Raw genomic sequence first — 11,758 nt, 5'->3', positions numbered from 1 at the left:
CCTGAAAACAAATTAAAATCAAGCAACATTGATTTTTTTATATACAGTAATATCACCAAATCTTCAAGAATAATAGTTATTTTTCACTTTACCTTGGCATCAAATCCATTCATTTTTCATAGCATGTGCTCTGTCAGTCCACAAGATGCTGAGTATTATCCATAGTTTCTTTTCTTGCATTGGTGTCACCCCAGAAAGCTGTAACACTCTTGAGTTCAAAAGCTTTGGGTTTATGCTAAGGTTGGGAATCATTAACATCCTAAAACTTTTAAGGTTTCTTAGAGGCAACCCACTTTGATTTTTTACTTAGCTTTTTAAATTTTCTTTCTTAGTTTCTCCCAGCTGAAATCAGGTTAGATATTTGATGAAGGTTTTTTTTTTTTTTCATGAGTTATTACACTATTTATGGATTTTTTTTTTTCTGCTGATCAATAATATCCAAATATTCTTCCTTGGGGTTATCTTTATATTGCCCTTTCTCACCTGGGCTAGGAAAGGAGGAGAGTGCATGAACTGAAAGAAGTTTTTAGTTGTGGATTTTTAGAGCTCAACAGATATTGTCTTTTTGTTTGACTTATCCAGCTGAGTGGTTTATTCAGTATGCCACTTGAGAATATTAAAACACCTTTTCCCTATCACCGCCTCAAACCAGCACCAACATGAGGATCTTGCCATCCTAGAAACAGCTGTTGAAATGGCATTAAAAGCCTAGAAATAAATGATAGTTAATCAAACTTTGTGGCTTTCAATATGGCCATTTTATCTTGGGAGAGTTGTAATTCAGCTCCTTGCTATGTCCTTTTCCTTCTAGTGAGCCTTGCCCTCAAGCAGGTAACTGTGCACTGTGCCTGTTCAGCCTCAGAGAGAGGCTGCAGTGTGTCAGGACCCAAGGGCCAACCAAAGGGAGAAAGGGGACAAAAAAGGGAAATGTCACATTCCAGGCTGGGGTTCCCCCCCGTTGAGTCAGTTGCATCAGGGGTTTGGGGTGCACAAAACTCAATAAACAAAACCAGACTGTTGTAGTGATAAATGACATGAGTTCAAACCTTTTCTTGCATTCTTTGAAGAATAATTAATCCTAGAAAAGTCAATTTCCAAAAATATCAGAGAAATTCAATGTATTAAGCATATTTACTGAAGTAATTTTCAGCCAGCTCATAGAAGACCCTGCATGCATTGGAGGAGGATACAAAGACAGCTGTAATGAAACATTTCAAAGTTTCTGTCCTTTAAGCTTCCCATTTGGCAAAAAGTCCCATTAGTTTGGGGTTTGATCTTTGTTCAGCATGAAAACAGATGTCAAAACATGTTCCTTCACAGCAACAGTTATATTTTTGATCAGCTTTAATGGCTTTTGGAAGTATGAGTTTCGTCAGATAAGGTGCATTCTTGTCAAATACAAAAAATAATTACCTCCATTAACAACTTAATTACATTTTTATCTATTTCTCACCCTTTGCAAATGTCCTTGTATTTGCATGTTCCCAATGTGAGGCATTTTCCAATATGATTATTGCCCTCCCCCAGTAGGCTTTGACATTGCAGAATGATTGTGCAGTCACAAATACTGGAATGCCCAAACAGACAGGATTAGAAATGGTCAGCATATTAAAAGTGTTTGCATGGAGTTTATTCTTTGGTTTAAAGTAGTGGGGGGAAATATTTGCATAAATGAATTTTTAATAGATACCAAAAATAAAAAAGCTGTTAAAGAAAATGTAGCTTGTCTGCATTATCATCCAGTTTTAATTATGCAAGAATTTATGTTGTGTATTTTGACTTATGGCCATGTGAGACATATGAGTGAACTGTCACTCATGCAGAATTAATTCTATTTTGTCCATATAGGGGAAAAATCCCTGGGAAAATATGATAACGCTTTTCATTGGCAGCAAAACCCTAGTTATTGTTAGTCATTTGAGAAAATTATTGTTAGCAGACTATCCAAATTCTGTAGGTCAAAGCCTTCCTTTGAAAGAGGTGTATTAACACATGACTAAATCCACTACAGGAATGGATTTTATCTACTAAGGAACTGTGTCCTTCTGTATCATAACATGTATTTCATTCTTTCTTTCCCTTGAACAAGAGAAAAAATATTTTGATTCACTGTTTTGCAATCTGAGCCAAATAACAGTCACTTGGAATGTACCAAGTGTAATTTTTAATGTAGTTCCTTTTCTACAAACCAGTATTGCAAACCAAAATCTTTAGTTTCCCACGAAATACAATGCAAAAGCTCTTGTAAAGAGTCTTTGGACTTTGCACTTCTTCTCCCAGGCAAGTGGCAAATAAGAAGTTGTCACTAACACGTAGGGCAACAAATGGATAAAGCAAGCATGGATTCTGAGATCTATAATTTTTAATAATCTTTAAACTAGCTACAAAATGTCAATCACTTCACAAACTGACAGGAGACATAAGGAATTTTCATATTACATGCTGTAAATTATATTTATCTCACAGTTTATCTAGAGTTCATTCATTTAGGTTTTTTAATTATTTTTTAATTGTCAGCTACTAAACATCTCAGCGATTTGGTGTGCATAGCTCTAGGTAAGCAACAGAGAACTGTACTGATAACAAACCACATGGGGATAGCGACTAGTAAGAGAGAGCCTTATAAAAATTACATTTCTTTGCACCATTTCATATGGTAGTTGTTTCCTCCAAAAGATAGTCTTCAAAAGCAGCAGACAAACCCAATATAATACACTTATTTCTTTTTGTCTTTGACATATTTTCAGCCAAGCTTTTTATTTTGCTGGCAATGGCTAAATGGTGAGTGCCAAATCCCTCTTTTTTTCATAATTAAAAAAAATTATCATGATTAATAATTATATATATATCAACAAGAAAAAAGTGGCACAACTGCAAACTTGCTGGTATAACATAGTCCCAAAAGAGTCCGAATACTGAGCATGCTTTTGTTGTCATTGTTGGTGTGCTACTGCCATGGGAAAATTCTTGTTTAAGTAGGAGTCTAAAAGTCTATTTATTCCTCATGCATAAATGCATAAATCACATCACTTTTTAGTGCAATGCTTGTTATAGTAATATAAATTCACATTGTCTAATCATGAAATCATAACAACAGATAATGGCAATGAAAAACTGAAGACAGCAGGTTTAAGTGCTTAAACATCATGATACCCAAAGACAGGAGCATGGCAGTAGCTCTGTGGAATGTCACAGTTTTACAAGAACAATACTGTATATTTAAAGGTTAACAGCACGTTTAGCATTCCAACAGTGTTGTCATTCAGCAAACATCATTAAAAAAAAAAAAAGAAAAATGAGGAGAGGGGGAAAAAAAGGAAAGGAATCCAAAACGGAAACAAGGAAAGGAAAGGAAGAATCCCAAAAACATCATAGCGAGCTATAGCCATCAAATCAGCACTATGTACAACCTTTGGAAAGAAAGATATCTAGAAAAAAAATAATTACAAGTATCATTTTTGGAAAGCTGACAAACTACACAGGACAACATTTACAATGGGGCTGATATGTGCATGTGTGCAAACCTAGTAGATAAATACCATGATAAAAGCATGAAGGTGCTGCCCTGCTGGACAGCATTAAAAGGAAATGCACTTCTCTGCATTTAACCGCTGCCCAGCATCTTTGTTGCACGCTGGTTGGCTTCATCAATCCTGGTTTTGTTGGAATCAGCCTGGGGAAACACAAAGGAAAGAAAGGGATGAGTACAGGGAAGAAAGAGAGTATGAGAGAGAAAAAGAGTACAGGGAAGAAAGACAATGCTTTGTGGGTACTTCCCTAATTTTGGCTAGGTCACAGGAAAATGAAGCTTGAAAATACTGGAGAGCTGCTTTTTATAGGGACCCAAAAGGAGATTACAAATTTTCTGGTTTTACTTCATGTAGCCTTTGAGTAGAGCTTTTCTGTTTGTGGTCAGCTCCACTGAACTCCTGTAAATGCTGTGCCAGATCTGTAGCTGGTGCTGTCAACAGCACTGGTGGTACCAATGGTGATGGATGACAGCATGAGAACTGGTGGTGTGCATCTGTGTTTTGCTGGGGAAAAGCTTCAGAGCCCTCTAAGATTCAGTGGATCTGGACTGAGGTCTAATTTAGATCATCAGGTACTAGTCAAAACTAAAATTTTGGCATGTGTAGAGACTCCTGGAGCAGTGAAGCTGGATCATCTGATGTAGGGAATGCTGGCAAAGATAAATTTCTTTGAAAAGATCAGCCTGGATGCCTTTGCTCTGCATGTGAAAGGAAGGGAACAGGTGAGAGGGATGCTAGTACTCCAATATTCACCAGTGTAGTTGCAAGACAGAGTAGCATCTTTCATTAGGCAGCAGCATAAACAGGAGTTAAGAAAAGGCAGGGATTCTACTGTGATTTGAAGCAATCAAACTGCAATTCAGTTCAGCATCGACTGAGCCATTAACTGCACTGTTTTCCCTGGGGTACCACCTGCCATGGTTATAAAATGCCATTAATAAAATGGCACCACTTGGGAGGTTCGGGAGTTCTCTCTGAGTAGGGAGATGCTTCGACCATGACTTTCTGTAGCTCTGCAGAAGTTGGTTTTGGAGACTGAAGACACTGTTTTAGCTGACAAAATTTGGCAAAACTCCACTCAACCCCACGTTACCATGCCGACTCATTCTAGCAGAGGGACTAGATAGAAAATGCTTTCAATTTTTAAAATCAGACCTGTGGGAAAGGTGAGAATTGTGTTGCTGCTTTAAAAGCATGGGCTGCAATAGCAAACTCTGTGGTTTGATGGCTGTGTTTTGTTAGCTTTGATGATTGTTCCCACATCTCTGGGGTGTATCCAAATTGTACAGATTTATTTTAAAGCTCCAATTTTCAAAGACAGAATGGTGAAGCAACTTTCCCACATGCATTTAAAAATCCTTTAAGAATGTTTATACTGATGTGCAATAAATCTTTCTGAAATATCATGGGCTTTTCTCTGTAATTGTTTTGGAAAATGCTATGTAGATGTGTATTTTTAGTGCAGTAGCATGTGCCAGCTCCTCAATAAGCATAAATCAGCAAAACTACTCATTACAAGCCACACTCCTTTATTTTAGCTGTGAGTTTGACCTTGTCTACCACAGCACAATTTTGTGTGCTTTTGCCAAAAGGCTACCTAAAAAGTTAATAGCTTTGGAAGAGTTACCTTTGTCAAGAAATGTATCGATATTCATTGAACAGTGATGAAGCATCATGTTCCTAATGATGTTTAGACATTAGTATCTGGTGAGTGATGTTGCATTGAAGGCAGTGGGATTCTTTGTGCTGACCTTCCCACTTAAGACAGAGTGCCCCCTTTGAGACACTCTCTACTTTTGAGCCCCCTCTACTTTCCTCTCTAAAAATCCTCCTATTTATGATAGATTTTAGGGCCAGGCTCTTCTGTTGACGGTGCCATTTGACCTACTCATCACATTGTCATTTGGGGTTTGGCCCCTTTCTCTCTGATCTGAGGAAAAGATAAACAAAGCCTTTTATTCATTGCTGTCCTAATTGCTGTGGATAGATCAGATTACATCGCTGCTTTGTGAGATTGCTCTGGTTTGTGTGCATGCATCCAGTATAACATAAATCCTTTAGGAGCATTTATGATGCATCACAGGGTACTTTGAGTTAGCATTGTGAGGCACCCCAAGTTTTGCAAACTATGCCAGCAAAGGGTCTTTCTAATGATCATAACTGTCCCAAAGCACAGTGCTCCAGTTGGTCAGGAAAACAACCCTGGTAATGCTGTGAGGGAGACAGGGGTCTGTTGGCACATTTCATTGCAGACTGGATGTGTGTGCAATTGTGGTTTTGCTGTTATCCACCCAACGATAATTTCTGTCTTTTATAGAGGGTTTTACTAATACATTGTGTTCCTTTTTCTAGTACCTCATTACTGTGTGTCCTTACTCTGAGAAATTTGGCTTATTTTTCACTAAGACTGAAGACTCTCTTATTTTTGTGCTGCTCTCAAGACGACTCCTCTGTGTATGATGCAAATCCATCTTTCACAAATGTGTCACTGTTCCTTAGCCAAGGCCCTGGGTGATTTTATGAATCCATTAGCTGCCAGTGTTATTTTGCCATTCCTGTACAAAATGCCAAAGTCTGTAAGAAGAGCACATAGCTGTGGAAGGCCAGTCCCTCAGCTCACTGCTCTCAGCATGCACAGTTAGAGGTTTGACCCATGTGCTTCATGTGCACAGAGGGCCTGGTTTTCAAAATCCAGATGTTTGCAAGCCTGAGCTGATAGGAGAACAGTGACTTATTGGGCTTGCTGTATTTTGGGATAGGATCCTGCAGGCAATAGTAGGATGCCACTGATTTCCACCCACGGGGCACATCTCCTGCCACTGTGACATGAGCAGGGAACACAATAGTGCACATCCTCATTACTTTGAGGAAACAATGTATGTCATAGGCTTCTTATTTAAAGAGACTCGTGGTGTAGGCTGTACAAACTCCCTGTCCCTTCTCAAACCATAGAGAGATGTGCTGCTTTCTAGTTCTTTGCATATGAATAGCAGCAGTAAACCATTCTCCCAATGCTCCTCATTTTCCCAGAATTAAGAAATGGTGCATAATGGCATCCCAGGAATACTGTGCATTTTCTTATACAGTCAAATAAACACATGCAGCTTTCTAAAGCAAGACTTTTGACCAATGCAAAGCCATGTGCTCTGCGGTGCCAGGTGGCTGTCTCACTGTCAGGGATGATCTTCCCACTCCTCAGACAATGAATACTTCACCCAGTCCTCTCCAGAATCTACCTCCAATGAGGAAAGCTCTTGGAGTGAATCCCTCAGTGCAGCATTTTCCTTAATTTTTTATTACTAGGCTCTGATATAATTAATTGATACGAAAAATAGGCATGGGCATCCTGCTTGTGTGAGGAGGCGTGTGTGTGTAAGAAGACCCAAGAGCACCAGCTTTACCTCTTGAGGTCAGAATTAACTCTAAGCACCACATGTAAGTCCTTGGGTTAGATCGTCAGGTTGTGTAAATCTCAGCGAAGTGGAGCATTGTGTTGATTTTACACCAGATGAAGATCTAGCCTCTTATGTCACTTCAGCCTGCCTGTGCATGTGCCTGGAGCTCTGCCAGTACCAATGCAGATGGCTTGCAGATCTTGGGATCTGAGGATGGCAGTGAGCTCCCAGCCAGGCTTGGAGGGGGCTGCTCTCTGCTTCAGAAATCTGCAGTGCAGGTCTGGCACTGGAACGGTGCTCTCTGCCTTTTTAGATGGTAATTTTGCAGAACTACTGCTGAGCAGTATATATATACATATATATGTATATACATCCTCCTCCAAGAGAGCAGGTAGATCTCTGTCCTAATGTCCTATTATAAGCAGCACAACAAAACTGGCCGCACTGTTCCCATATGGAAAAGCTTTGCTTAATAAATCCCCATCCTTCTTTGGGGACTGGTCCTCCAAGCAGGTGATCTAGTCGTGAGCTGCTCATGGAGTTTCCACAGAAGGAAAAGCCCAGGAGAATTTAAAACTTTCCAGGAAGTGCCCGGGCAGCCAGATCCAAGCCCCACAGTTCAGCTTAGCTCAGGGGAGTTGTCCTTTTTTAGAGCTATTGCAGAAGGAGCCTCGATGTCTGCTAAGGGGTCCCCTTGCAGTTGTGTGGCAAACTCAACAGCAGGGGTTCAGCCCAGCCTGCACTGGAGGTGCAGATTCACAGCAGCAAGGTCTGCTTTGGCCCAAGGATTTGGAGAGAGAAGAGAGAAGCTATTTCTGTCCCTTGTCCTTTCCAAGGCTGTGCTTGGAGAAGGGAAAACAGAACCCCTTTAGAAGTGCTCATGGAAATGGCAGCTCTTACCTTCTCCATGATCCTGTCAATCTGGCGGTTCTGTGTGTCGATCTCGTTGCCCATGTCCAAGGCCATGTGACGTAAGTTGCCAATGATGCCACTGACCTGCTCGAGGTTCTCATCCATTTCATTTTCCCGGGCATCATTTGTTACCCTGGGAGCAAAAAACCAACTCTTTAAAGCAGAGACAGGAGATTCCCCCAGAAACTGGGATTCACCCAAAACCTCCACTGCATCCTCCATCACTTGTCACCTGAGGATCAGGCTGCAGTGCTCAGCTTTAAACAAAAGGGATTAATGAGTAGATAATCTGAAAAATATTACATGCATATTTTTTGGATGTTGGGCTCAATTGTCTGAGTTATCAATGCTCTGTTTACATTGTTCATGTCTGCTGTTAATAGAAGTGTTGTTGTCTGAGCTTGCCTATACCACATTCTGCACCCGTCTGCAGTGATCATCCTTCCCAAAGAACGAAAGGGTGCTCCATTCAGATCTCTGTGTGGTTAGTGTTCATGGGAAGTGCTGGAAGGTGGTGGAATTAGCGATAGCAGCTCCCCTACTTGAACTGCAGACAGCTAATGAATACTGTCCAGTCCTTGTATGCTTGGGGCTCACAGAGATATTGGGGAAGAGGTGATTCAGCTGTGAAAATCCTGATGTAGCATCTTATTTAATTAACTGTATTTCTGGTGAAAGACAGAGGCAGCTTCTCTCAGATTTACTGGCTTTAGTAAAGATCCTTTATCTCTCATTCTTAGTACCATCTTTTGCAGCTGCTTGTTTTTGGAAGAAAAAATTTGTGCTTGAGCCAAGGCTCAGTTCAACTTTCTAGTGGCTGAAGAGGCAGGTGGTGAATGATGCTGGGAAAAGCAAAGTCCATGGATCCCACTCAGAAAATTCCTACTTTGAGCCTCTTATGCAATTTGTGTTCCTGTAGGTGCCCAAAGGGTACTCCAGGCTATTTGCAGAACAATTATGGCGCAGCAATTACTTCCTTCACTGCTATTCTATTATCATGCCCCAGCCTTCATTTTGGTGGGGCTGCCATCCAGAAATTAAAAAAAAGCGAATGGCAGACCCATCAAACTTAAATGGCAACTCCATCCCACACTCCAGATTGCATGACAGCATTGTTTTTATCACACTGATTTCCCTTTATCACAGCAGCCAAAAAAATAAGTGGATAGTAGTTTTTGGAAAGATAATTACTTATTAATCTAGTGTCCTTAATCTTCAGAGAGCAAAGCTTTGCCCACTGGTCTGCCGTTATCCATGCTGATAGCATTGTCATCCAAATACGTGCCCCATAAGCTCTGTGATCAGTCGGTGCTTTGTGCTGGATCCCTGTGTGTCATGAGAAGTTTGCAGTGGGGTTGCCTTTAATACAGATGTGTGCACCAAACTGGCTTTGATTTGAGAGCCCAGCGATTCCCACTTTGTTCCTCATAGCTGTGCCTTCCCAGGAGCTGAGGAATGGGGCATCATTCCCCACGCAGTGAGGTTTGGAGGATATTCACCAGCAGGGGAGGGGTGCACCTCTAGTTTAAAGTGTTCTTCAAGTTCTGCGCTCGGCTCAGTGCTTTGGCAGGAAGCCTGAGGATTTTTTTGTTGTTGAAAAGAAAGGGAGGGCTGCTGGTTGGCGTCTTCTGGCAAGGATGGATAATGGGCACTACATGCCTTGAGATATAATGGCAATAAACCGGTATTTATCTGACACTTCATTTCTAAGGCATTTGACAAGTGTCGTTAGTGAGACCCATAATAAGGCCCCCAGGAAAAGTGTTCACACGAGGAGCTGGAGTGCCGAGGACAGCGTTGGCTGGCCATGGCTGTCTGAACCCTCACAGTGCTGCTGTGAAATAAATAAATGGACTCTATTTCTAGTTTATTATTGCCCAAATTTGGGCAGTCTCAAAAGGAAAGGTTTGGGCTTGTGTTTTCAAACATCTTCTGGTTCTCAGAGCCAAGACCCTTTCCAGCAAGGTCACCATCCTTTGCACCAGAGCTCAGGTGACCCTCAGGGCCAGAAGTTCCTGGATGCAATAAACCTTTAGGATGTGTCTTAATCCCTGCCAACCTGAATCCGAGCACCACTTGGTGGAAAACCCTGGCTCCATCACATCACCCAGCACCTCTGAAGGAGTTAATGAGCACCACAGAACTCACGACCATATGGAAGAAATCTAAATATATCAGTGATGAGGAGAACAGAGAGAAAAGTGTGGCTAAAAAGGCTCACCTGCGGATAAAGCCACCACTGATGGCCATCTGCTCCCGTTCATCTACGACACGTGCAGGCTGGCTGGCTACAACACCATCCTGATTATTGCCCCAGGCCTTTTTGTAAGCATCGCTTGATTTAAGCCTATGCGAAAGAGACGATGAGTAACAAGCACCAAGTGCACAAGGACAAAGGCAAAACTCTTTACCTCTCCAAGCTAAAAGCTGAATCAAGCAAATGAGTTTTCAGAGAGAGGGTCACTAGTTGTATACCGATATATCATAATCCTGGATAAAAGGAGGGGATGGGTTTTTTGCCTTTTTTTTTTTTTCTTTACTGCCACAACAGTAATGGTCAGAGGTTTAGTTTCCAATAGGGTGAATTGCAATCGTCAGGTCTACAACATTGCACACAGGTTTTTGGATGTTGACTTAGTTTCCAGAAAGAAGGAAAAAAAATTAAAAAGAAAATTAAAAAAAAAAAAGGAAAAAGAAGAGAAGAAATACAGATAAGTAGAAAACATTGTTTCATTTCAGTGACACATATGTTTTGACATCAAACACAGAGGACGTACTGGCAGACAGACATAAAAACAGAACTGCCAAGTATAGTGTGTACATCACATCACAGCAACACACCCTCTTAGAGAAAAACAGATTTGGCTACAATTTAACATTTTACCATGCAGAATATTTGGCTTCTGGTGATATTTTTTTCAGTATGTATGTGGCATAATAGGCATTTAAAGCCACTGACCTTTCCCAAGACAATTTGGGGGTGATTTTATCATAGGGTTTATTAGATTTTTCAAATAATATATCGGTACTTGAAAATAGTAATCATACATCGACAGTTGATGTACAAACCTTTGTCCACAGAGACAAAAAGTAAAATAGGCAGAAGTGAAATGATAGCAGGAGAAAATAAAAAAAACAAGCAATCTAGCATCAGAAAGGGAAAATTTTCTACATTTTTCTTCATGCACCAGCTACAGGCATGAATAAGAAGTAAAGCATTCTCACTAAGCACAGTTGCCCCAATAGTTCATCATACCCTCAATGCATCAGCAGTAACAGCCTTCACAATAAGCAAGACACAGGCAAAAATGGATCATCACTTCCTTCAGGAATTTTAAACCACAGGACTTCAAAAATAGCCTAGGAAATTTTATATCTGTATTTTGTGGCAGTTACATTAACCTTCAGAGAGCCATTTTTGACTGAGCTGCCATGGATAGAAAATTAAAATCCAGGCACCCCTAGAGTAGCAGATTGACATGTGCAGCCTATTTAGGGCTGCTGTCATTGGGGTCACCAGACAAGATTGAACATTTTAACAGGGGAATGTGAGGGTTTGGTGTCCACAGGTACAAGTTCTTGATTTTATTCCAGAAATGGGGCCGTTTCCGACAAAACCACTGGGGACTGCAAATCTCTGTGGTTTCCCTGTTCCTTGATCAGCTCCAATCAGTCCTATGAACAGCCCTGTGGCTTGGATTTTGGGGGAGGAACTGAATGTGCTTCTGGGAGATTTGGGAAAGGACATGACAAACCCCTCTCTGGTGTTATGTTCTCTCCATGCCCCCTGAAGCAGCTCAGTTTTAAATGAGCCTGAAGATGTGTTGTATGATCCAATATAGAATTAAAATATAGACTAAAAGAGGATCTTTCCTACTCATCTGTTCTGTTGCTTATTTCCTATTAAAGTTTGTGAAGAAT

The 11,758-nt window shown here is 40.8% G+C and overlaps 1 protein-coding gene across 1 annotated transcript in view; it reads right to left on the bottom strand.

The window, feature by feature from the left end:
- Nucleotides 1-1,230: 1,230 nt before the first annotated feature.
- Nucleotides 1,231-11,758, bottom strand: part of SNAP25 (synaptosome associated protein 25) — a 63,012-nt gene continuing 52,484 nt past the window's right edge. Inside the window, exons 6-8 of the mRNA XM_083856499.1 lie at nt 10,059-10,184; nt 7,826-7,970; nt 1,231-3,673 (exon numbers count right to left, since the gene is read on the bottom strand). Coding sequence (XP_083712625.1) covers nt 3,605-3,673; nt 7,826-7,970; nt 10,059-10,184 — 340 coding nt within the window. The 3' untranslated portion in view covers nt 1,231-3,604. The remainder of the gene's footprint in view (nt 3,674-7,825; nt 7,971-10,058; nt 10,185-11,758) is intronic.

This window comes from Zosterops lateralis, assembly GCF_965231275.1.
Source record: "Zosterops lateralis genome assembly, chromosome: 3".
NCBI classification, from domain to species: Eukaryota; Metazoa; Chordata; class Aves; order Passeriformes; family Zosteropidae; genus Zosterops; species Zosterops lateralis.
Note: the sequence above shows the minus strand (reverse complement) of the source record. Positions and strands in the feature narration are given on the sequence as shown.